At 36.9% G+C, this 26,495-nt stretch overlaps 1 protein-coding gene across 5 annotated transcripts; it reads left to right on the top strand.

Annotated features, from left to right (window-relative positions):
- Window positions 1-8,683: 8,683 nt before the first annotated feature.
- On the top strand, window positions 8,684-25,207 carry LOC147512542 (ribonuclease H2 subunit B). Of its 5 annotated transcripts, none has more exons than XR_015215010.1 (12): window positions 8,684-8,858; window positions 8,932-8,994; window positions 9,079-9,180; window positions 9,257-9,333; window positions 12,067-12,190; window positions 13,236-13,300; window positions 13,440-13,509; window positions 14,004-14,079; window positions 14,236-14,329; window positions 14,503-14,657; window positions 16,921-16,956; window positions 17,236-17,373. XR_015215010.1 is itself a non-coding variant. In XM_086595583.1 (11 exons), exons 1-10 carry the CDS (start codon window positions 8,810-8,812, stop codon window positions 14,617-14,619), a joined length of 837 nt encoding a protein of 278 aa, XP_086451709.1. In that variant the 5' UTR covers window positions 8,691-8,809; the 3' UTR covers window positions 14,620-14,657; window positions 24,960-25,207. The 5 variants fall into 5 exon arrangements, 3 of the variants coding, with proteins under 3 accessions (XP_086451709.1, XP_086451708.1, XP_086451707.1); XR_015215011.1 differs by having other exon boundaries at window positions 8,695-8,858; window positions 16,891-16,956; window positions 17,236-17,484; XM_086595583.1 differs by lacking the exons at window positions 16,921-16,956; window positions 17,236-17,373 and adding an exon at window positions 24,960-25,207 and having other exon boundaries at window positions 8,691-8,858.
- The last annotated feature ends 1,288 nt before the right edge of the window (window positions 25,208-26,495 follow it).

Here is a 26,495-nt window from a genome sequence, read left to right as displayed (position 1 = left end):
CCAAAGTGGTAATCTAATTCAAAAGTCAACCGGATGGGCTTTACACATAAATAAAAAATCAGGTGTCTTTTATCCATAATTAAACAGGAACTGTGGGCTTTAGGCCCAAACTCTGTAATTTTAATTTAGCCATTAGTTATTTTTAGTATTGTTTCTATTTTCAAATTAGTAATAGAGTAGTCAAGAGAATATAGTCTCTAAACAGTTCATTCAATTATTCAATATCAAATAATTTATCAAATTTTTTCTAGTACTTTTTACTTTTTAATCGCTTTTGCTTCGTCAATTGGTATCGAGCTTTAGTTCGATGACCCATCACGATAATGTTGAAATGTGTTCCAACGATACGAATAGTGGAGATTTCATCACAAAAAGTGTCTTGCTTCATCACATTAATCAAGCCATGGACAAATTTCGTTTGGAGTTTCGAAACATCGCTCAAGAGATCGTTGTCATTATGCTTCAAAACGAACGAGAATGAGCAAAACAATCGGGTGAAGATGTCGACAACACCGATCATCTTCTACACACCACCTATAGTGCACCAACTGCCACTGCTCAACACCAACCCACCACCAACACCAACTTCCACCACCACCAGTTCACCCCAATGTACGGTATCGAACCCCACACTACAAGAAAACAGGTTTTACGTCACGGTCCAAAACCGTGGGAAAAGGGCTTTCCCACGGTTTTGGACCGTGGGCTTTTTGTGCGTCGGAAATGGTTTGGCGACAGTCATGACCGTCGGTAAAGACCACCAATAGCGACGGTCTTTGCGACGGTAATTGCCATCGGTATTGCCACGGCATAAAACCGTAGGAAAGGCCATCGGAAAAAGTCAGTATTTCCCACGGTGTTAGTCTGTGGGGAAAAATTAGTTTTCCCGACGGTTATGGTCCGTGGGATAAGATATTTCCTACGGTCTTGGTTCGTGGGATTTGCTGTTTGCGTAGTGAATTTTGGTTTTTGGCTGATGTTATTTGACCGAGGGTAAAGTGAACGCTGTGGGTAGAAGTGCTTTTGCGACGGCTATGGACCGTGGCAGAGTTATTTTTTTTTTTAAAAAAAAATTTGATATTTTAATTCCTGTGTCATTTCACCTGCAATCAACAAAGACCTACCAAAACTCCCCTAACCATCCTACACCTCAAGCTCAATCAATTAACGTAACTTTTCCACATACATTTTTAGAAGATGCCCGACTTCGATTATCGACGTAAATCAACAGTGCAAAACAAGATAGACTAATTTAGCAGGCCATAAATTCATCAATTAACGTAACTTTTCCACAGACGCGCACAAGCTATCGAGCGATACTAGAACATCGATAATAAAATAAAGGCGGAAGCGAAGCATGCTTCATCACCATGATTCAACGAAAACCAAAGAGTCCGATGGAAAAATTAAAAAAATAACACAACTCCAAAACCTAATCTTCATGGGAGAAATAAAAAATTGACCATTTGGTTTAGCAGTTCGTGTGGCAAGCCACGAGCATATTAGCAACAACCCCTGCACTAGGAGTGCCTCCTATAGCTTCAAATATCTCCTGTCTGATTACAGAAGTTGTATGTTCAGCATCTTCATCCACTCGGTCCGTTACATCCAAAAATGCTTCATCACAACTTACTGCCTGTTTCAAGAGATCAAAATTACAATTTTTTTTCTTATAGGTCACATTACGTGGAATAAAAGGGTGAAAATGGAACGAATTACATCTCTAAACATGTACACACCTGCACTCTATTGCAATGCTTATGCAAAATATCGTAAAACTGATTGGCAACCTGCCAATAACAGCACCAACAGATGAATTATAAGGAACAATATAAATAAACAAAAACAAATGTGCAATCTTGAATCCACACATCAATATAAGGAACTCGATGCACTGCTTACCACTTCATAAGCTTCAAAATTATAAGGTATAATGACAAGATGAGGACAAAGAGCCTTTGCATCCCTAACAAACATTTCAGCTTTTACTCCTACAATTATATTATTAATAAATTTATAAATAGTGTCAAGGGCTCAAGGCACCAGATAAAACATGAAAAATTGAAATATAAGCTGAAAACTCTACAAAAAAGCAATTGTAGTCTCGAGCAGGGTAATTTGTAGACGAAATTTCAGCTGTTCCTCTTGGGTTGTTTGAATGGCACACAGCTACAGGCTTGTCTCGCAATTCGGGACGATTTCTGAGAATTACTGACACAAAAAAGCAGTCCTGGAAAAGCACATGGTTATCACCCCTAAAAGATGTATTTACAAATTTTATAAATAACATGTGACAGAGAATTTCTCCTCGAGTGTGGCCCCCCCCCCCCCACACACACACACACACATAATTTGTATAGGGAATAACTCAGATATCAAATAAAGCCCCAACCCCACACACACACACACACACAAAACCCTAAATACATAGACTGACAACAATACCAATTGTAATGCATCAGATCAAGTGAAGAGGTAGAAACTTCTAGTTGATAGCATATAATTGCAAACAATAAGATAATGCGGTAAAGCAATCAGGTCAAAATCAAGACTCTAATGGGTCATTCAGTATATTGCATGTAACATTGACACTCCACATTTTCAAATAAAATATGTGTCGGATACACCGGTATCTATCCATGTGTGTTACGAGAAACTGACATAATGTAGGACATATTGGGTTACAATATGCATTACTCTATATTGTAAATTTGTAATGCATCAAATCAGTAATATGATACACAAAATTACCCTGTCAATATGGATAACAGAAGTTCCTTGGTCAACATTAGAAGCATCAACAGTGGGATTTTCATGTTTAAACCCACAGCTAGGAAAACGCTTACGATAACGATTCCTCCAAGTTCCAATGAAATGCAGCCTTGAGTTCTACAAAATTCAAAATTCTGGATGAATTGTAATGCAAAATTTTCTTCACCGGAAAATTTCATAAATAAAACACAAACAGTATTATGCCAAATAGAGAACCGAACTGCTTGAGATTGATGTTTCTATTTTTTGTATCCTAGCTCACTAAAAAGCATTTTAACAATGCAACATTGTTAAAGAGTTCTAATGATTAAAGATTGCTGATAAGAAAACAATATAACAAGTCAACTAGCTCTTGTCATATATACGGTATACCCGTCAGATACGAATATACATACGATTATGCGTTTCTACCCAAAGATGATCCAATGGTGATTAATTTTGAATTATAAAAATTTATACAAAGTGTCATTATGATGATAGTGCAAGCCGAACTGTCTTATGCCATCATCCAATAATCCTATATGAAAAGTTCGGCTAGCTAAACCAATTGGTCATTTTTCAGTAGTATCCACTAACAATATATTAAGCAAAAATAGGGATACAAAATAATAATAATAAACATAAAATTAAGAGAGTGGTTCATAACAAACTTACAGCAACTATCAGCTATTATGAATCTCCAGAAGACTTTTGTGCCAAGATTTAAAACGGACCGAGCGAATAATCTGTCCTCCTGATGATAAGTCGTTTATCTGTCGTCATGTGAATACCAGGTCAACTTCCCAAGTCTCTGACGGAGCAATTCTACTCTCTTTCCCAGTATATACTACTTTAGAAGATCTATTCATAATATCAGCTTCGATGATCATAGTTCTTTCTTTTGCTTGTATATTAGCATCCATATTGGCCATTCACTGCAATGACTCAGGAACAAATTCCGCAATTTTCTCAAGAAGACTCTGGATTATATAGAAAAAATGAGGGGAGGGGAGGTTAACACACAATAATAATTTGCATAAAATAGTTCTAAAGAAAGTTCACCAGACAAAATCACATAAAATTGCATCAGCTGGAAATGCACATACCCTATCAAAATCGCTTGTGGTTCGCACATAACCATCTCCAACAACCACCCCAGCACCTGACAAATTCCTGGGTTCCTTATAATATTTTCTCAGTTCAGCCAAGGAAGAATCATCATTGCCAAGATACCATTTGGAAAAGGGACCATAGCCATAAAACAACCAGTCCAGCTCCCATTCTTCAGTAGCAAAATCATCACCAAACAAACCTTTCAGATACTTCGCTTCGCTCTTCCCAAACAAAGTAAGTCTACCATTTGGGTGAGTGAACATGACAAAGTCCTACCGCTGATACAAAAATAAAGAGGAGTTCGTACCTGAAACCCACTGTCCCCAACTTACCCAAATCCACAGATTTATACAGCAGCTTAAAACCCCAACAGTGGCAAATCCAATTAGCTATTCAAACACCGAAATTCCAACCTTACTTCACCAATTATCTGTTATACACATATGGAAACACAGTAATTAACACAATAAACTTATAAACCCCAAAAAAATTGGAAAGGCAAAGGTACAATCTTTAAATAGAATAGTAAAATAAATGAATATGAAAACCCTTGAAGAAACTAAACTGACCTGGGTTTTGGTCAGCAACGATTCCAAGTTGAGACGTCGAAGGAAAAAAAACATGTCTTTGAGTAATGAAGAGAAACAAAGCTTGTAAACACTGAGAAAATTAAACTTGAAAAAATTTGTCAAATAAAACCCTAGAAAAAAAAATAGATGCTTGAAATATTTTTTTTGATTTTATTACCATTTTCAGATGTGAGAAGTAGAAAAAGGAAAAAAAAAATAGATAAAAAGGTAAGTGGTTAATTGTGCGGGGCGAAGCTAAGCGGTGGTGGGGATTGGGGAAGGAGAAAATAGCTTTAAATCCCTTTCCCACAGTAAATCCTAAGAAAATTAAAGTTGAAATACGATTTTTGCTTCAATACCTTGTTGAGATGGGAAAAAAAAATGGGGTTGAGTGGTGGTGGGGGACGAAGGCTATGTGGGTGGAGGAAGAAATACCGTGTCTTTTTTGTTTTTTTCTAAGTGTTTTCAACCCTAACCCCATGGTCAAAAAGCGAAGAACAACCGTCCTGGTTAAAAAAATTGTACCCGACAGTTTCAACCGTCGCTCCACCCACGGCCAATTAAACAGTTAAACCGTGGCTAAAGGTATTAAAGCTACGAAATGAGGAAAAACTTATTTGCTACGGTCAAAATTCGTAGGAAACTATGTAAGGGTTTATGACCGTGGCTAAAAATACCGGGAATCCGTGGGAAAAAGTCGATTTTCTTGTAGTGCCAACCCACACCACCCATCACAATCACCGACATTTTGGGAGCTAGTGATGACTTGTGTGAAAGGTACGAAAAGTGTTGGTATCAAGGAGGTGGATTAATGTGAGATTGACACGTGGGGTGAGCGGATGAGGAAAATATTAATTTTTTAATGTGAATACCATGTGAAAAGGTGGAGTGTGAAGTGAAGGTGGAGGTACACCATACATGCATTTGTTATATAGTAACAATAGAGAATCTCTGTGAGAAACGCGAGGTATATGTACAAGTGGGTATGACTGAAAAAACACTGGGCAACAGGAAATTTGGGGATGCAGTTGGTATGTGAGATGCGTTCCCAATGAGTGAAGAAGCACTGCAGTTGTGTTGATGTAGTCTGTGACTCTGTTTAGACTTCAAACTCATATTATTATTTATTACTAGCCTTTGGCACGTGGTTCCCGTCACCTCTCTCTCTATTATTTTACTCTCTCTCTTTATAGCATCATCAACGCGCTGATATATTCCATTTCTAATGTGACATATAGCAATTTTTTTGGCAATTTTATTTACCAACGTACTGCCAAACACCTGTTTCTATCTCAACAATTGTTAAATTCTCGACCAAAATACTCAAAAATTTAGCAACCACTTGCACAGAACAAGTTTTCCCATCCAGATGTTGGACGGCTCAAGTTTTGCAGTTTATAAGTTTTTGTATTTTTTTTTAATAAAAAATTAAAACAGTTTAATTTCCCGTCCGAAAAAATAATAAATTTAATAAAAATTTGAAAAAATTACATTGGCACGGGACAATTTTTGCCGTCCAAAAATATAAACAATTTTTTTTTATGAAATGCATTGGTACATAACGTGATTTTAGCAATTTTTACTGACATAAAAAGTTGATGTATCACAATTTTTTTTAGCAACGCGTTTATGATGCTCTTATATATTTTTTTGGCTCCCACCTCACCTCTTTCTCTCTTTTCTTTTACACTCTCCCTCTCATACTTTTGTTTATGGAGGGCCAACTGAAGACAGAGAGACAAAAAATAAAATAAAATAAAAAATGCTCAAATAAACCGTGTCGTGAAATTATGCAATGATAGAACCGATAGTCAGCTCTATCGGCCCCTTATAAGTAATAGAGATTTATTACTATCCAAAGTTAACAGATTTTTTTAAAACTTTTGTTTAATCGATTAGGACCCCAAAAGAGAGAACAAAAAGGTAAAGTACATACGTCTCTCTCTTTTTTTTATTTTGTTTTTCTAGTGATTTTTTTTTTTTTTGGGAAAGTTAAATATATTAAAAAGATAAAAATATATAAAATAAAATACACAAGAATTTATGAGTATTTGGATTTTGGACAACTCAATACTCCAATACAAGCTTCTCTCTCAAAACAATTGATAGAAGGACATGTGTCACAAAGATAGCATGTGCTAGAATCGATGGACGACGCATTTGGCTAGCTCACCCACGCCATTTTAAAATAGTAGAGATATTTGTTTCTCAACAACAATTGGCTTATGTTTTAACTCAAAGGACTCGAGCTCTCAACCGTCCATCTAATATAGGCAAGCTTTAATGTGTTTGTTTATATATTGATCATTGAAAAATGAGTATTGATGGAGATGTTAAGGCTTAAAACTTAAGAAAATGAAAAAACATAAATTGAGTGATTTTAGTCTAGGCAACAATTAATTCAGTCAATTTTAACATAGTAATATAATAAAGGTTATCAAAGTTTACACTCATTTTTTATAAACATCTCGTATTGCAACATTAAAAAGCTTCATGAAAGCATAATGAGTGAAGTCTCGAACGGAGTTCAGAGTTGTTAAAAAAAAATGCAAAATGCACGCCTCTTAGAGAGTAGATAGTATTTGGCAACCTTGAGAATTCATCTTAACCGAAATTGGTGGGTTTTCTTATTCTCATGCGTGTTTGGTTGCAAATAATTGATGAGAATTAGAATTCTAACAAGACTTAGATTCTTACTTTGGTGGAAATTTGATTATCACCCCAAAACTATGTTAATTGGGATTCTCACGGTAGTTAAAGGTAGTTAATTTATTAAGTATAGTTAACAAATAAGTGCACCGTACCTTTAGATTTTTTTTTTTTTTGTGATATAGTGGTCCTAAAATATAAAAGAGTTTAATTTTTAATTAAATGACACTTCTACGTGTTTTTGAATGGACTAAGGCTCTATTTGGCAACAACTATTTACCCTGCATTAGATAGTCCATATACAGTAGATATGTAAACAAGTCTGTAGACGTATAAACAAGTCAAGACTAGTGTGAAAGATGTTTGGTATTATTTTTGTTCTTCCTTACAATCCACATGATAATTATTTTTCTCAAAAAAAAAAAAAAAAAAAAAAAAAAACCATTGAAATTGAATACCAACCTAAAAAAAAAAAAATAAATTTTACTATTGAAATAGTATGTTTATACAAGTAATAACTTCAAAATGAATACCTATCATCCAATTCATCCAAATCGAGCAAACAAATCATGATCTAACATGGACTAAAGAAACCTCAAAACTTCTTGACCAGAAGACATTGTGAGAATAGAGAGAGAGAAAGATAAGTGATGGGTGAAGAGAGATTGTGAGAAAAAGATTTTTGAGAGTTTAAATTACCAATAGAGAGCTTAATGGCGAAGAAGAAGAATTGATCAAAGAAGCGTGTCCCCTATTTTCTCTTATTTTTTTTTATGTTTTAATTAATGTCTTTTGGTTTTATTCCTAATGGATAATCATATCGTAGCTTTCCCAATGGATACCCTTATACAGACTTTTGTGGTTAGGCCAACCAACTAATAGCAAATGGTCTACAGAATTTGGCTCAAAATATATGAACCAAACATAAAAAATAGGATAGTGCATCCTAACCCATGAATAGGTTGGGCTAAACGTGCTAAAATAATTCTTATGGACAAACAAACAACCTTATTTCTCACATTATCATTGATAATCCAATTTTCCGAGAATTCTAACTCCCATTCCAAAACGTAACTAATTGAGCTCTGCTCGATATTTTGCTCACTCAACCCGTGTTACAAAACGATCTCTTAACCCTTTTTAATCTATTGTTGTTATGTTTGGTCGTATATGAGAAAATATGAAAATTTTCATTTTTGACGTTTGACAACAACAATAATTTTTGTGGAAAAATATTTGATTCATTACATTTTTTTAGCTTTATTTCTGCAAGACAAATTACAATAAAGAATAGAAAATATTTATCATTTTCCCACAGGGAAATTTCCCAAAAGGAAAGGGTAAACTGTTTTATAAAGAAAGTGAGAAAATATAAATTCTTCAAGCACAGTTTCCTACATCCTACATACTTTTTTTAAAGAATCGAAAACTAGAAAATAACATTTTATCGTGAAAGTTAATTTATTCCACTGGAAAATAGTAAATCAAACATACCCTTAAGTCCTTAACTAAAAGAATGGTTATCGAGCCAGACTTGACTCGCTTATGACTACGACCCGAGCCTGAACTTATTTCAGGGTCCATTTAGAAAAGCAAGCCGAGCTCCCACGAACAATATTAAAGCGTGAGATGCACGCGTTAGTCCAATTTCCCGCCATTATTATAAACCCATTATTTTCTCAAGTGTGGGTTTCAGTTCTTAATTATCAATCACTCTCTCAAGTGTAATGGCATGGTGGGAAGGCGTTGAAGAAACTCGTCTACTAATTGCACCAGGTAACACCAACCAATTTCTCTTCCAAATTTTAGGGTTTCAACTTTTACATGTCTTTGAATCAATATACTGTAGTACCCGGGCCCACAAATCAAAACGGGGAAGGAAGTTTGTTATCTCTCCGTCATCCAAAGTCAGGTAATAAATAATTTTACTGCAAATATTTCCATTCATTTTTTTATCGTACGGAAATACGTTTTATTGTTATCTCTGACTTGACAGGAAACCCGACGAGTTATTTCCTTAACAATGGATCTCTTCAAGAATTGAATTGGTTTAAGCAATCTTATGGATCTTGGTTCCTAGGAGAGTTTGTCTGTGAAGGTGGGCCCAAAGTCCTATTATTTTATTGTATAAGATGAACAAACATGATTATAACTTAACGTTTTTTATGAGACAGATGGGAGCTTGTATACGGCAACTCCTATTGATCCTGTTTTTATTCTGTTGCCTATTTTTGAGGAAGCTCGAATGAAGGTAAAATTCCATTAGATTAATTGTGTGGGAAACCATAGGTCATATGCTCTCTTTAATGTTATCCTTTTTGTGATTCAACTTCACTTGCATGGCATCCTATTGGAGTTAAACGAAATTTTCATGTCAAGTTGTAAATGAATGCTCCGGTGGATTTACTAGAGTGAGAGAACTTTATAGTTTAGAAAAAAAAAAATTATCTTAATTACTTCAGATGCACATTCTTTGTATACAGTATATATGACTTTGTTCAATTGTGAAACAATAAAAAGCTGTCTCTATCTGTTCATATTATATTCAGATTAATAAGGGTAGTTTGTTTATCCTTAAAATGAGCTTAATGTATTGCATCCTGAAACCCTGTCCCTCAATATTAACATAGCTTTCCCAACGTTAGAAAACAATAGAAAAAGCTGAACATGATATCCCACATTTTTTTTTTATAGTTAGAACTTTATTCTGTAACCCCTTAAATCCTTTTTTTCTCTGGAGAAGGTGGGAACCGAATCGTAGACATTGGGCCTAACCTCCCAAAGATTGACCAGTAGGGCACTGTACAGTGTACGCCTTCATATTTCCACGTTTATACTTGAACTGTTAGCCCTTCTATTATACAATGACTTGAATGCTTAATATAAAAGTAATATATGCTTTTAGATTTCCAAAAAGGTCTTAGGGTATCTCAGCTACTCAGGAGGAGGTTATATTTTCGGTTAAGTATTATTGGCCTCAAGTTTCAAGGAGTTTAGATGCTGCCCTTTGATTCTTTTTAGCTAGGTGGATTGTTTAGTAGTTATGGATATGGGGTATGGGCTGTATTCTGGGATTCGTTGGGTTATTTCATTTTTCTTGTTCTTGTATTTGTAAGCCTTCTCACTTTCTCAGCCTACTTCCTCTCATTAATGAAATTACATTTACCGAGCGAAGGGAAAAAAAAGTCTTATGACCATGAATTTAACTCTTAAAATTTATAGATTTTATTGAATAGGTGTTCTAGTAGCCAAAACAGAAGAACATAAAATGTTCTGTTATTATTATTATTATTTGATTGGCAAGCGAGGTTGTTATAGAGGTCCTCTAATCCTTTTCATTAATAATAGAAGTTTGGTTACATTCTCAAGTACTTTTTTCCTATTACATCGTCATAGACAATTTTTTTTCATATCCTCCAAAAAGGAACTTGGAATTATCTCTATGTATCTAACAGATGGGATAGAAGCTGCGAGTGCATCCACAAGTCGGTTAGATTCGTTGTATATGTGCTGGATAGAAAAGAACTCCATTTGAGCTATCCATGGCTGAAAATATTGTCCGATATATCGATATATTGGCGATATATTTCGTTTTTTGAAGGGTCCGAAATGGATATATTGAGATAAATCGGAAAGATATATTGACACAGTTCGGATCTGATATATATCAGATTTTCCGACATATATATATCGATTGATATATCCGATTTTGATCTTTGACTTTGTTGACTTTGACTGATTTTTGATTGATTTTTGATTTATTGTTATGATATTTCCGATATATATCGCTATATATCGACGATATTTCCGACATTTCATAATATATTGACAATTTTTTTTGACCGGTCAACAAAAAGAGATATATCCACCGATATATCGACATTTCCGATATATTTCATTTTTTGAAGGGTCCGAAATATCGACCGATTTCTAAAAATTAGGCCTTGGAGCTATCAACCTCCGAATCCTTGCTATTACATGCTTAGCCTGCCACGAATGCTCCTTAGACTTGAGAAATGACACAAAATTTAGTAGAGTCGGTTTGGGCATTAAGACTCCTAATATTGTGTGTCAATGCAAGTTGTAATCCCATTTCAACTCCTTGTAGTTCAATAAGTGCTATAGAAGCGAAATCAGACTTCCCCTTAGGCGCATAAATCACCTTGCCTCGGTTATTCCGTACAGCTGCTGCCCATCCTCCTTGGGTTCTGCACTTTACTTCGTTTTTACTTTGTGATAAGGTTAGTTAAGACAGTTATTAATAAGGAATAGAGCTTTTTTTTATGTTGATTAGATTTTGATTGTAAAATAGTCCTTCCATATGTAAATCCCTGGACCACCCCCTTAGATGGACGTATTTAGCAAAATGTAGGAGTAGACGTGTTAATTGGAAAAGAAAATGAAAGTGGATCAGTGGATGATTTACCTATGTGCATAAATGAAAGAAGACATTTATATTTAACTAGACAAGGAGGTTGAATGCTGTAACAAAGCAAACACATGGATTGACATCCTAAAAGCAGAGTTGAGGATACTAATATTAGCAGATTAGATGACTTTCGTGTATATAAACGAGCAACACCATCCATTTATGAATCCTAGATGTTTGATATAAGGTGGTGATGCTGAATGTGTCTTAGTATGTCCAGTGGCCACTCGTCAAGCCTTGGGAAGTTGGCCCCAAGGTCTTGTGAGTTAGGACTGATTGCCACCTTGACATGGGAGACGGGGTGGGTGTTAAATGGTTTAGGGGTTAAAATCTAAAACAGTTGTATCCATTAATGTATTTTTATGTTTAGGGGTTTCAGAAATTTATGTATTTTTACTATTGAATTGTACTTATCGAGCAAAAGAAAAACCATATGAACTATAACTATTTGAAAAGTTGTATACTAATTAGCGACTGCAGAGTTACTATGTATGCTACAAAACATCATAAAATTGGGATCTATATTTTTGGCACCACTTTATGTCTCCAATGCAGAAAGAGGGTGACAAAGGGAAATTCAGACAATTAGAAGAGATAATGTTCATTAATGGTTACCCTGGATATCAAAATCTACTTTCTATGGCAGAGGAATCTATGCTAGCAGTTTGTGAAATGAAAGGTAACCACTAAATATTTTATTAAGATACTCTCTTCCCAAATGTAGCTGTACATTTCTTGTTCTTTGTTATTATTGTGTAACTTGTTCATTATTAAAGCAAAAGATGAAGTTCTTGTATCTCAGAAGTGGTTAGTAATTAGCAAAGGTTCAAGGAGACATTTATGGTCAACATATACTGAATGAGTGGCGGCTGGGGACCATTAAATACTTTATCGAGTGCTGCCTGCAGCATGTTTACCACAGATAGCTTGACAATAGATGGCCTTGTCAGAAAAAGAGGAAAAAGAGAAAAAAGAAAAAAAGAAGAAGACAAGAAAAGAAAAGAAAAAAGAGCCATGTTTTCAGATCGCCCCATATATCAAAATTAGAAAATATGATTTTCCCATCTTTTATTGCATGTTAGGTAGTTGGAGGGATGTAATGGGAGAATGGAATACAGATTGATTTGACGAAAGCCTGTGAGCATTTCAGCTGGGATTTTTACTGGACCACGTCATAGGTCGAAGCTTTGGGTAACTGTGGCAGAAGTGGATTAGGAGATTTACATCTTTGACTTCTTTTTGGATCCTTCACCTGCTGGCTTTTCAGAAGTTCCATATTATACTGGGAGATCCCCTCTCTTCTCCTTTCTCCTTCAATGACGATGAATTTTGTGATTGATAGAACACTAGACGGTTTTGAGGTCTTCTGTAAAGAAGGGTCGATCACTATCTCCCACTTACGATTTGCAGATGATACTAATGTCTTTCCAAGTGGCACTAGAATTGTTATCTATCGTTGGGTTTTGATTATGAAATTTAATTTAATACATAAAAATAAAATGGGCATCTTGATCTCTAGCTGATTTCTGCATCACTCTTTCTTGCACTATTGTATATGTATGGTAGGATATGTCTTACCACAACTCCTCTGTTCTCTTGTTTATATCATTATATGCAACATATATCTACATTTACCTGTGAAAAAAGAGGACTCATATACTATACGTCTATACTTGTCTGAGCAGCTAAATAGCTAATTATTATCTTCCCTTGAATCTTTGCAGAAGTTGGATTCTCAAAGTTTTTTAGGCTTAACGACTCCAAAGTTTTAGCTTGGTTATGCTACAAGGTGTGGGCCTTTGGATTTTTTCTTTTGCACAAGCTGTATAGCTGTATCATCTTGTTTACCACAAAGCTAAGGCTGGTGCCATTTTGTTTGGATAAAAAAGTTGCATATCACACAGACTCTTGTTTTCTCCTTATTGCAGGTGCACCAGCTAAAACTGACACTATCGGCACTAGATAAAAACTATGCTGCCCAGGATGAGAAGGATGTGTGTAAGTGTTTTACTAGAAGGCTACCAATGATATGCAATCTAAAACCTACACTATATTGTTTGTGCATTTGCCGTCATTTGGGGGATGTGATGTTAGTGTTTATTCATCAAGTCCTCATTTATTACATTGTAGAGGAGATCCCATGTACCGTTTTTTTATACAATACAGTCACTTTATTAGATGTACTGCATCATGGTGCACATAGCTGGAAGCCTGGAATTAAATGAATCTGATGCGTCCCACCCAAATTTTCTCAGGCCCCACATGGATGAAATATCTGGCGGCCATGTGAACTATTTATGGTTTACTCTTGTACAGTTTATCTTTCAAGTTGCTTTAAGGAACCGTCTTCATAAATAAGGAGATTACTTGCTTATGCAGTTACAATGTTTCCACTAATTTCATCTGTCTGTTGCTGACGCAGTTATGCAAAGCTTCTATTTGTTTCAGTACAATGTTTCACTAACTTCACCTGTCTACTGCTGCTGCTGCAGTAACAGAAGCTGTCTCTCTGTTGGGGGAGTATTTGAATGATGAACCTTGGTTAAAACTATTATGTAGTCATTTAAGGTAAGACTAAAGTACTGACATTGCAGTTTCCTGTTTTCACGTGTTAAAATGTCATTCGAGTTGATGTTTTCATTTGAAGATACTTTGATGTGACTTGAGCTGCCTGGAAAGTTATTAGTAGTTTACTGAAGTGGCTTGATTTTTAATTTTTTGCAGGTTGGATTTGCAGGAGGCAACTAAAAGTACCCCTTTTCAGGAAATTCTTCCAAGTGCACCAGAAAGTACTCCAGGATCTTTTATCGCTCAACAGGTATACACTGCTCAGCTATCTATATAAAAAACGTGTCAGACTCAGACATCCTTAAGTTGCTTCCATTTCAGATTTTTTTATCACTCACTCTCCTTGAAAATTTGTTTACTTGTCAAGGTGTTCATTTTCTGTCTCTCATTTCTCTATACTGTTTTCGATGATATTTTTTTTAGGTCAAAAGCGCGTGTCAGAAGAAAACTTATGGGAGACAAGCTAAGAAGATGAAACCTGAGACAGATTCACGCAACATCAAAGATATGTTTACTAGGGCCTCAAGGAGGGGGAGATGATTGAGGTGGTGAAGTCGACAAATCTCGTGTGCATTGAGGTACTTGCTTAGCATCTTTATAACACCTTGTCTTTTATTTTATTTTTCCTAATAATAATAAAGATAATAATAATAATAATAATGAAATAGATAAAACAGAGATAGGATATCCAGTAGTTACGGATAAAAGCCCGTAGGTAAATAGATAAGTTTTAACCTTTGTTTTTCGGGGAGGTTTTTAAAAACTAGAAAATAGAGTTTTCTCATGAGAGTTTCTGGGGAAAAACACAGCGAGAGTTTTAGAAAAAAAAAAGAGTTACTGAAAGAAGAAAAAGTTTTGAACGAGGAAAATCGTCGTTTCGCGCAACAGTCGACTTCGGTCTTTCGGGTTTTCTCGCTGTTCGGTTTATAAAATGTGAGTAGTCTGAAGTTTTTTTTTTTGGTTATATTTGTTTATGCTATTCATACCAGTAATACTGTTTTCCATAATTGAGATAGTGTAAACCCCGTTAATGGTGTCGACTGATAAATACGAATTTCGCAGTACTACAGTATGTAAAACTCTGATAAAGTTGAAAAGTTACACTATCGAAGTCTTGACATCTTGACATCGGTTGCTAATGGCGTCGCCATCAGAACCAAACCGTCCCATATATTGTTGGTTGTGTTTGAATGATGGGTTTTGTTTAATTGTGTGGTGATGTTAACTGTTGTGGTTACCATTGAATTGTATGGTGGTTGTGGTGGGTTTTACTTGATTGTTAGTCGTTGGACGGTGAAGAATAGAGTGGGGACTGGAGAGCGTGAAGGGAAACTTGGGAACCGACGCATTCATGGAGGTCAATGTCGATCCAGTGTGAAGGACGAATTTTGATAAACAATGATTTGGGTTTTTGGTAGGAATTAAAGTAGTAGGGGTTTTGTTGTAGGTTAATTTCGGTTAGTTGGAGAGGTGAGTGGTGGTCTGGCGAGTGAAGCTTTAGCAGGCTATTAATGGCGTCGGTTTGAAATTTTCGTAGTATAAGGAAATTTGGATTTTTGGATATCGGCAGATTGGGTTTTTGAAGGAGAGTGGAACGGTGGGGTTCATAGTGGAGATAGAATGGTGGGTGGTGGTGGCTGATCGGTGGAAGGTGTGGTGAGGAAGAAGATGAACAGTGAATTTCGATTTGGGCTTGGGCCAAATCGTGGTGGTTTATATGTTTTAACTTTTGGATTTTATTTTTGACTTAAATTTAGACTATGGGCCTTAGGCTTTAGGCTTTTGGGTTAGAAGAGTTTGGGGATGGTTGATTTTGACAGTTGACCAGAGTTGATTTTGACTGTTGACAAAAGTTGACTTTGACCAGTTTGACCCAAATTTGACTTTTTCCTAAAATTATGATTCGGTCTATTAGGATAAGTCTAGGACTATTAGCATGTTTGACTTAGGCTAAGACCTTCCCAAATATACTTGTGTACGTGTATTTACTGCTTTGTGATTTTTCAGTCTTTTACGATACACAACGTTATGATACTTATACATCCATGAAATTAATAACGCGTAAACCAAAATTACTTGAATCAAGATATTCTTTCGTTCTCTGAAATAATATATGCAATAAAGTTCAATAATGTGTAAACAAAACTTACCGCACCCTTTTAGAACTCTCCACGCCTCAAGTTTTGGAATTTAGTTTTATGACTGATGATGTCATATGTTAGGTGGGCATTTATTGAATGTGTCATAAATGGCCCGTTAAGTATATAAGGGTATTCATATATGAATGACCCGGGTATTCATTGAATGTGCCATGAATGACCGATTGTTTGGATTGCCCTAAAGAGGAACTAAGGTATTCGCCTTGGGTTAGTTGTATTCTTTGAGTGTACGAGAATGTAGGATTGGGTATTTCTTGAATGTGGCAAGAATGACTCAGGGCATTCATTGAATGTGCCATGAATGGCCCGTTAGTGATATGATAGGTATTTATTGAATGTGGTGGGAATGACCTAAAGTATTCATTGAATGTGTCATGAATGACTGAAGTTTTGTTACCCAAAAGAGGTCATGAAATATGTGTATGAAAGCCCAGAGGTAGCTATGATATTGTGGTATTCGGTGGGAGAGAAGCACACATGAATGTGTGATTTGGCAAATGTGTGGAGTGCAAATCGTGGAGTAGGTACTAAAGGGTGGGTGTATAAAAAAAGTCATTGATTAATTGATAAGAGAAATTGATTTGATTATGCGAGCGTGGTTGAGTTTACTTTTGAATACATATAGGATATGTACATATGTTATATTTTGCAGGAGGGTAAGACTTAATAATATTTTGTGCAGGAACGCAGTCCTACCCTTATACAGCAATGGATATTGGTAAGTATTAATTCAAGTATTTAGATATTAAAACGAGTTATTAAAATGAGTTAATATAATGGAAGTTTTGCTTGGGAAGAAACTATGCCGGTTGAGATGACGGAACTACCTTTCTTCCCAACTGAGAATGATTAGGTTATGATAGAGTTAAAGTGTTAGTTGGATAAGAAAAGATTTTAAATGTTTATATGTGGTTAGTCTACTCATACCATCAAATTCCATTTTGCTGACCCATGTTTGCTTTGTTTTGGCAACGTGGGTGTGTTCTTGGGAATATAGGTGGAAGGCAGTGGAACCGCAGCGTGTGATTGGGATTCGTGCTTGGAGCAATCCGTTAGTTTTCTTTTAGGTCTGATTCTTATTGGAATGATGTAATAACGTAGTTTACCTTTTGCATGGCATGAGAACATGGTAGTGAGGAAGTTTATTTTGAGAGTTTGTTTGATGTTTTATTTGGACGGATGATATCTTAATAAAGCAATGGCGGATAATTATTGGGATTATTTTTAATTTAAGTTGATTCTTTTATGACATGGCTGTTAGGGTTTTGTATGTGTAGTATCCCCCGTCATAGTCTGGGTTTTTAAACAAGTGAACTTAGTGATGTTTGAGATATTTATATTTCAAATATTCACTTTGTTATTGTTTAGAAATTCGGGTTGTGACATTTTTAGTATCAGAGCCTAAGTTAGCTTAGTGTTGGAAAGTCTAAGTGATCCTCGGATGTGAAATATGGGTTATAGTATTGAGAGTTTTGGATATATGTGAATATTAATGGGAGTTTTGTTTGAACTGTAGATCATGGTTCGCATTACACGAATGGTAATACTATCGACTGCAGTGAACACTCCATGATGATGTTTGGAGACGAATTGAATCGGTTGTTGCAGGCTATCTTGCGAATAACCATCCCGTTTCGGGGAGATCCTTTTGCTAAGCCTTGATAAGGAGTTTGGTACTCTTGGTAGCGGCCGATTTAATGGTGTTGGGAATACAATCGCAACGAGTTTTAGATTCAAAGTTGTGAAAATATATTTGAGCGCATTTAACTTTACCGAGGTTCGAATGGAGTTGGCGGCTCACCAACTTGATAACGCCGCTAGGTTTTGGTGGCGAGCTCTCACCCCTAGTCCGACACTAGAACTTTGACTTGGGAGGACTTCAAGGTTAGATTTGAAAGTAAGTTCATTCCGAGGCAAGAAAAGAGCTTGGCTCAACAGTTCTCGAGTTGACTCAAGACGGGAAGTCCGCGGATCGGGTATGTGACCAAGTTTAATGAGTTATCGAGGTTTGCTCCCTCTCTTGTGGATAATTGACAAGAAGAAAAACCAAAAGTTCATACGTGGGTTGGAGTGTCACTTGTCCGAAAAGTTGATTCCTTTGATGGGGACACTTTTGATCGTGTGTTGGACTTAGCCTTGAGATATGAGGAGCAGAATGTAGCCCCAAGAGAGTCGAGGGGAAGAGGAAGTTTGGTGAGATACAAGTTGTTGGTCGTAGGCCTTTTGAGAAGCAAAAGCGACCGAATAGGTTTAGGCCTTATGATATACCTCAGAGGGGTCCGTTTCAGAGACCACCATCCCAGGGGTTTCAAGGAGGATTTTATCAGCAGGGTGTATACCGACCCCAAGAAGGATTTGCACAGCAGGGTGGTTATAGCCTTATAGGCCATCAGCATCGAGGCTATAGACCTCGGGGAATCGATGGTCGAAGCGGTGGTCCGGCTTCGTGTCGAAGCTCCCCTCTTCTGTATCGACCAACATCATTACTTTTACCTGCACCAGCACCAATGCTCAAAGCCATAGTTCCTGTTGAAAGGGCTTGCTGGGAGTGTAAGCAGGTGGGGCATTTATCTCGTTATTGCCCTATCAAGCAGGTAATCGCAAGAATAAACAACACCAAAGACTACCACGCTCGTGCTAGAGCCTATGCAACTATGCCAAGACTGGGAATGTTGAAGGTACCTTTAGTTCATCTCGGTTTACATTCGAGTTTTGTTTGATTCGGTGCTTCACATTCCTTTATATCTCGTCCAAGATGTTGAGAAAGAAAGTTTTAAAACTACCCTTTATCTAAGCCCTTGTGTGTTGAGACACCGTTAGGAGGTTCTGTTACCTTTATATGACGAAAAGCAAAGGTTTTAAGTTGTGTTTCTTAGGCCGCGTGTCTTTATGGTAGACTTGATCGTGTTGGGGTTTGAAGGTTTCCATTTCATACTTGGTATGGACCGGTTGACGCGTTATCATGTTACCTTGATTGCGGCGAGGAGGGAGGTTATAGTGAATACACCGCATGCCGAGGTTGATTCACACCGTGTTAGTAAGGAGGACTTCGGTGATGTCTAGTTTCACGTGTCTTTCATAGAGATACCCACGAGGGATATCATCATGATGTGGAAGTAGTGAGAGACTTCAAGATGTTTTTCAGAGATTCCGGGGTTGCCACCCAAGAGGGAGGTGGAGTTTCATATAGACTTATTACGGGGGCACGCACCGGCCAAAGTCGGGCTTACGTGTTGACACCTAAGCTATTGGGCGAAATGAAAGTGCAAGTCGAAATTACTCAAGAAGGGGTAAAGAGTTTAATGTTTAGTGTTTTTGTTTTTGGCATAACCATATTTTTTGAGTATATGAGTTTGAATCTTTTAAGGTGTGTATGACTAGGTTCATACGACCGAAAGACTCACCATGGGGTGCGCTATTTTTTGTTTCAAAGAAGGATGGTACTTTGAGGATGTGTATTGACTTGGTGGATTTGAACCAGTGACTATAAAAATAAGTATCCGCTTCTTAGGATTGATAATTTGTTGGACCACCAAAAGGGGCTAAGATATTTTCAAAGTTTGATTTAAGGACCGGGTTATTATCGATGGGAGTTGAAGAAAGAGTATTCCTTTGACTACATTTAGAACTTGGTATGGGTTGTATGAAGTTTTCGTGATGTCTTTTGGGTTGACGAATGCACTGCATTCTTTATGGACCCCATTGAATCGTATTTTCGAGGCCCTTTTGGATAAATTTGTGATTGTTTTCATTGATGACATTTTAGTGTATTCACAAAACACGTAAGAACATAAGATGCATTTGAAGATAGTGATCGACGTTAGAACGCGAAGTTGTATGCTAAGTTTAGCAAGTGCCATTTTGGGAAGAAGAAATTCGTTTCTTGGGATACGTGGTATCTAGTGAAGGGATTGTTGTAGACCACGGTAAGGTTCTTTGAGTGAAAGAATGGAAACAACCAACCAACCACGCTCTGAGAGATTAGAAGTTTCTTGGGGTTAATTTGGATATTATCTGAGATTTATTGAAAAGTTCTCGCTTATTATTGTAGCTCCGCTCCCACGAAGTTAACTAGGAAAGATGTGAAGTTTATGTGGACTAATGATTGTGAGAAGCGCTTTCCTAGAATTGAAACAGAGGTTGACTCTGACTCCAATTCTAGTAATCCCGACTAGAGGCGGAAAGCTAGTGGTTTTTACAGATGCTAGTGGAACTGGTTTGGGTTGTGTGTTAATGCAAGATCATAAGGTGGTGTCGTATGCTTCACGACAGTTGAAGATACACGAGAGACGTTATCCTACTCATGACCTGGAGTTAGCGGCAGTGGTTTTTGCTTTGAAAGTGTGGAGACATTATTTATATGGTGAGAAGTTCGAGCTTTACACAGATCACAAGAGTTTGAAGTATCTTTATTCACGAAAGAGTTGAATATGAGGCAATGAGATGGATGGAGTTTATAAGTAGCTATGACTTGAGATTCAAGATTATCACCCGTGCAATGGCAATGTAGTTCTTGGATGCACTTAGTCGATTACTGGTGTTTTGACCACTCTTATGGTGCAAGAGTGGAAGAGTTTAGAGACTATATCGGCTTATGATGTCCTGACTATACCGATACTGATTTGAGGGGTATATATGTAGTTTGGAGGTTAAAAGGTGATTTTCAATAAGTGATTGCCATGCGGCCACGAGACCGATTTTTTTGAGTCGGTTAGATGATCCGGTCATTGATATTTTAGATGATTGTCCGTCCGAGCGGGCGGTTGATTCGAGGGAGGATTGAGATTTCATGAGATCGATTGTGTACCGGATGATGCAGAGTTAAAGAAGGAGATATTGTATGAAGCTCATCGTTCTTGGTTTACAATTCATCCTGGAGGAACGAAGATGTACCAAGACTTGAAGATGACCTTTTGGTGGGAAGGAATGAAAAGAGATGTCGGAGAATATATTTCTCGTGTTTAACTTGTCGTTGAGGTTAAAGCGCAGAGCATCGAGGGCCTTCGGATTATTGCGGCCATTAGAGATACCGATGTGGAAATGGGAGCACATTTCTATGGATTTCCTTGATGGCTTGCCTAAGTCTTGGAGAGATAATGAATCTATTTGGGTTATTGTTGATCGCTTAACGGTTCCGCTCATTTCATTCCTATTGACGTGCATAGAAATACAGATAAGTTAGTTTCTTTGTACATTCGGGAAGTGGTCAGGTTATATGGGATTCCAGTGAGTATTGTTTCAGATCGAGATCCTTTGTTCACTTCCGAGTTTTGGAAGAGTTTTCAGCGTGCTATGGGCACTAGTTTGGCGATGAGTACTGCTTATCATCCTCAGACAGATGGACAGACGGAGAGGGTGAATTAGATATTAGAAGATATGTTACGGTCTTGTGTAATGGATTTTGGTGGAGGATGGGAGGAGCATTTACCTTTGGTGGAGTTTGCATATAATAACAGTTTCCAGTCGAGCATCGGTATGGCACCCTTTGAGGCTTTGTATGGGCGTCCATGTCGATCACCCGCTTGTCAAGCGATGTGGGAGATCGAAAGTATTACTTGGGCCGAGATAGTGAGAGAGACATCCGAACGATTAAAGTCATTAGAGAAAGGATTAAAGGCAACCTGAGTAAGTAGCGGAGAAAAAATTATGCATATTTAAAGAGGAAACGGGTTGAGTTTTCTCTAGGCAATTTTGTGTTTTTGAAGGTTTCCCCTATGAGAGGAGTTATGAGGTTTGGCATGAAAGGAAAGTTGAGTCCACGATATATTGGACCATATAAGATAGTAGCCTCCGTTGGTAGTTTGGCGCATCTTCTTGCTTTGCCGCCCTAACTTAGCGATGATTCACGATGTCTTCCACGGTCTATGCTTCTTTGGAAATGTGTGAAAGATCCTATCGAGGTTGTTCGGCCCAGAGCTAGAGTTGAACGATGATGTAACTTTTACGGTGGTGGCCTATCACGATAGTAGATAGGGATGTGAAACACCTTAGGAGGAGGATTGTAAACTTGGTAAAAGTGCAGTGGAGTGAAAGGGAAAATGACGTGACCTGAGAACTTGAAGATAAGATAAGGCAGATGCATCCTGAGCTCTTCTCTGACACTCTACTTTGAATCTCGGGACGAGATCCTTTTAAGGTGTGTATATTATAACACCCCGTCTTTTATTTTATTTTTCCTAATAATAATAAAGATAATAATAATAATAATAATGAAATAGATAAAACATATATAGGATATCCAGCAGTTACGGATAAAAGCCCGTAAGTAAGTAGATAAGTTTTAACCCTTGTTTTTCGGGGAGGTTTTTAAAAACTAGAAAATAGAGTTTTCTCACGAGAGTTTCTGGGGGAAAAACACAGCGAGAGTTTTAGAAAAAAAAAAAGAGTTACTGAAAGAAGAAAAGGTTTTGAACGAGGAAGATCGTCGTTTCGCGCAACAGTCGACTTCGGTCTTTTGGGTTTTCTCGCTGTTCGGTTTATAAAAGGTGAGTAGTCTGAAGTTTTTTTTTTGTTATATTTGTTTATGCTATTCATACTAGTAATACTGTTTTCCATAATTGAGATAGTGTAAACCCTGTTAATGGTGTCGACTGATAAATACAATTCGCGATGCTTACAAAGTGTAAAAACTCGATAAAGTTGAAAAGTTAAACTGTCGAAGCCTTGACATCTTGACATCGGTTGCTAATGGCATCGCCATCAGAACCAAACCGTCCCATATATTGTTGGTTGTGTTTGAATGATGGGTTTTGTTTAATTGTGTGGTGATGTTAACTGTTGTGGTTACCATTGAATTGTATGGTGGTTGTGGTGGGTTTTACTTGGTTGTTAGTCGTTGGACGGTGAAGAATAGAGTGGGGACTGGAGAGGGTGAAGGGAAGCTTGGGAACCGACGCATTCATGGAGGTCAATGTCGATCCAGTGTGAAGGACGAATTTTGATAAACAATGATTTGGGTTTTTGGTAGGAATTAAAGTAGTAGGGGTTTTGTTGTAGGTTAATTTCGGTTAGTTGGAGAGGTGAGTGGTGGTCTGGCGAGTGAAGCTTTAGCAGGCCATTAATGGCGTCGGTTTGAAATTTTCGCAGTATAAGGAAATTTGAATTTTTGGATATCGGCAGATTGGGTTTTTGAAGGAGAGTGGAACGGTGGGGTTCATAGTGGAGATAGAATGGTGGGTGGTGGTGGCTGATCGGTGGAAGGTGTGGTGAGGAAGAAGATGAACAGTGAATTTCGATTTGGGCTTGGGCCAAATCGTGGTGGGTTTATATGTTTTAACTTTTGGATTTTATTTTTGACTTAAGTTTAGACTATGGGCCTTAGGCTTTGGGCTTTTGGGTTAGAAGAGTTTGGGGATGGTTGATTTTGACAGTTGACCAGAGTTGACTTTGACTGTTGACTAAAGTTGACTTTGACCAGTTTGACCCAAATTTGATTTTTTTCTAAAATTATGATTCGGTCTATTAGGATAAGTCTAGGACTATTAGCATGTTTGACTTAGGTTAAGACCTTTCCAAATATATTTGTGTACGTGTGTATTTACTGCTTTGTGGTTTTTCAGTCTTTTACGATACACAAGGTTACGACACTTATACATCCATGAAATTAATAGCGTATAAACCAAAATTACTTGAATCAAGATATTCCTTCGTTTTCTGAAATAATATATGCAATAAAGTTCAATAATGTGTAAACAAAACTTACCGCATCCTTTTAGAACTCTCCACGCCTCAAGTTTTGGAATTTAGTTTTATGACTGATGATGTCATATGTTAGTGGACATTTATTGAATGTGCCATAAATTGTCCGTTAGCGTTATATAAGGGTATTCATTGAATGTGCCATAAATGACCCGGGTATTCATTGAATGTGACATGGATGACCAAATTGTTTGGATTGCCCTAAAGAGGAACTAAGGTATTAAGCCTTACCGAGGTTAGTTGTATTCCTTGAGTGTAATGGGAATGTAGGATTGGGTATTCCTTGAATATGGCGGGAATGACCGAGCATTCATTGAATATTCCTTTAGATATGATGGTATTCCTTGAATGAATGACTTAAGGTATTCATTGAATGTGCCATGAATGACTTCGAGAGTTTTGTGCCCAAAAGAGGCCGAAAATATGTGTATGAAAGCCCGTGGTGGCTATGATATTGTGGTATTCGGTTGGAGAAGAGGCACACGAAATGTGTGATTTGGCAAATGTGTGGAGTGCAAATCGTGGAGTAGGTACTAAAGGGTGGGTGTATAAGAAAAGTAATTGATTAATTGATAAGAGAAATTGATTTGATTATGCGAGCGTGGTTGAGTTTATTTTTGAATACATATAGGATATCTACATATGTTATATACAAGTTCTAACTTTCTTTTGCAGGAGAGTAAGACTTAATAATATTTTGTCTTGACGGACCAGTCCTACCCCCTATACAAAGAATGGATATTGGTAAGTATTAATTCAAGTATTTAGATATTAAAACGAGTTATTAAAATGAGTTAATATAATGGAAGTTTTGCTTGTAAAGAAACTATGCCGGTTGAGATGACGGAACTACCTTTCTTCCCAGCTGAGAATGATTAGGTTATGATAGAGTTAAAGTGTTAGTTGGATAAGAAAAGATTTTAAATGTTTATATGTGGTTAATCTATTCATACCATCAAATTCTATTTTGCTGACCCATGTTTGCTTTGTTTTGGCAACGTGGGTGTGTTTTTGGGAACATAGGTGAAAGGCAGTGGAACCGCGTGCAGATTGGAATTAGGTGGCCCGAGCGGTCCGTTAGTTTTCTTTTAGGTCTGATTCTTATTGGAAGGATGTAATAACGTAGTTTACTTTTTGCATGACATGAGAACATGGTAGTGATGAAGTTTATTTTGAGAGTTTGTTTGATGTTTTATTTGGACGGATGATATCTTAATAAAGTAATGATGGATAATTATTGGAATTATTTTTAATTTAAGTTGATTCTTTTATGACATGGCTGTTAGGGTTTTGTATGTGTAGTATCTCCCGTCATAGTCTGGGTTTTGTAACAAGTGAACCTAGTGATGTTTGAGATATTTATATTTCAAATATTTATTTTGTTATTGTTTAGAAATTCGGGATGTGACAATTTTCTTCATACTTAAGACATTGAAATGCACACAATGGCCATGCAGCCCTGTTTTGAATCCTGGCGGCATTGAATGTAAGTTATCTCATGTCAACCCATTTTCGTAAGGTGAATATGCATAATCCTTTCAAAATTGATTTGAGCTGTATAAGTAGCATTCAAAGAGTTAAGTTTGAAGAATGGAGTTTAGTGTTTGTGTCAGTGTCATCACTTATCATTCAAAGAGTGAGATTTCCATAAACCCTCTGAACATGAATGGTTGTCATCAACTGGTTTGATCTGCATGGAAAACCTACTTATGTTTGATAAATATAAAGGTCTGAACCCCTCCTCCCCTGCCTATTACTTGTCTACCATAGTACTGGACCATTGGCCAGCAAGGCAGCAATTCCGCTCCTTGGAACGACTACCGTTCAAGCAGGACCCTCAATAAGTTCATATGAAGTTTGTTGATAGTAGCGCGATATGCTGTACCAGGAATGAAATTTTGGGCGTAGGCCAATTAAATTAAATTCAGAGTACATCGAATTATAAGCGTTGTTGATTAATGGGCTGTTTGTGCAAAGATTTTGATCATAGATACCATTTAAAAGTTGAGGCTCTTCTATTTTATGCATGCTAGCTTGAAATATTGAAACGTGCAGTCAAAGGTGGTTGTTTATACTTTTCAATTAATAGTCTTGTTTCCAAGGGGGCTATTGAGAAAACATCCAAGATCCAAGCAGTGAAATGTGTCTATTTTGCAACATGGGCTTGTGCATTACGATTTTGATGAAGATTAAGCCTACCTCTGACTTGGGTTATTGTTTTTTTTTTTTGATAAGTTGACTTGGGTTATTGTTTCAGTAATCAGTTAGGCTTGTGCATTTTGCCAAGTAGTTACTTCTAGGCTGTGTTCGCAACCAGCTCCATTGAGTTCCAATCTCCTTGGAGTTTTAATTTCACAGATTATTTGCATCATCTAAATTGGAGTTCTAGTAATTATTGATTGAACTCATAAAAGCAAGGAAGTTAGACAGAAGGCTTTTGTGGAAACGTAAGTTATGGCTTTTGGAATTTTGAACCTTGTAACAACTAACAACTTTGTACAAATGCCACTCTAGCATTTCACTTTGCCTATAAAAAAAAAAGTAATGATACACTGAACT

Source organism: Coptis chinensis, chromosome 3 (assembly GCF_015680905.1).
Source record: "Coptis chinensis isolate HL-2020 chromosome 3, ASM1568090v1, whole genome shotgun sequence".
NCBI lineage: Eukaryota > Viridiplantae > Streptophyta > Magnoliopsida > Ranunculales > Ranunculaceae > Coptis > Coptis chinensis.
Note: the sequence above shows the minus strand (reverse complement) of the source record. Positions and strands in the feature narration are given on the sequence as shown.

Coding starts and splice junctions, on each gene's coding strand:
- LOC147512542 (XM_086595583.1), top strand. CDS start 8,810: ATGGCATGGTGGGAAGGCGTTGAAGAAACTCGTCTACTAATTGCACCA. Junction 9,334..12,066: donor TTGAGGAAGCTCGAATGAAG/GTAAAATTCCAT, acceptor TCTCCAATGCAG/AAAGAGGGTGACAAAGGGAA. Junction 13,510..14,003: donor CCAGGATGAGAAGGATGTGT/GTAAGTGTTTTA, acceptor CTGCTGCTGCAG/TAACAGAAGCTGTCTCTCTG.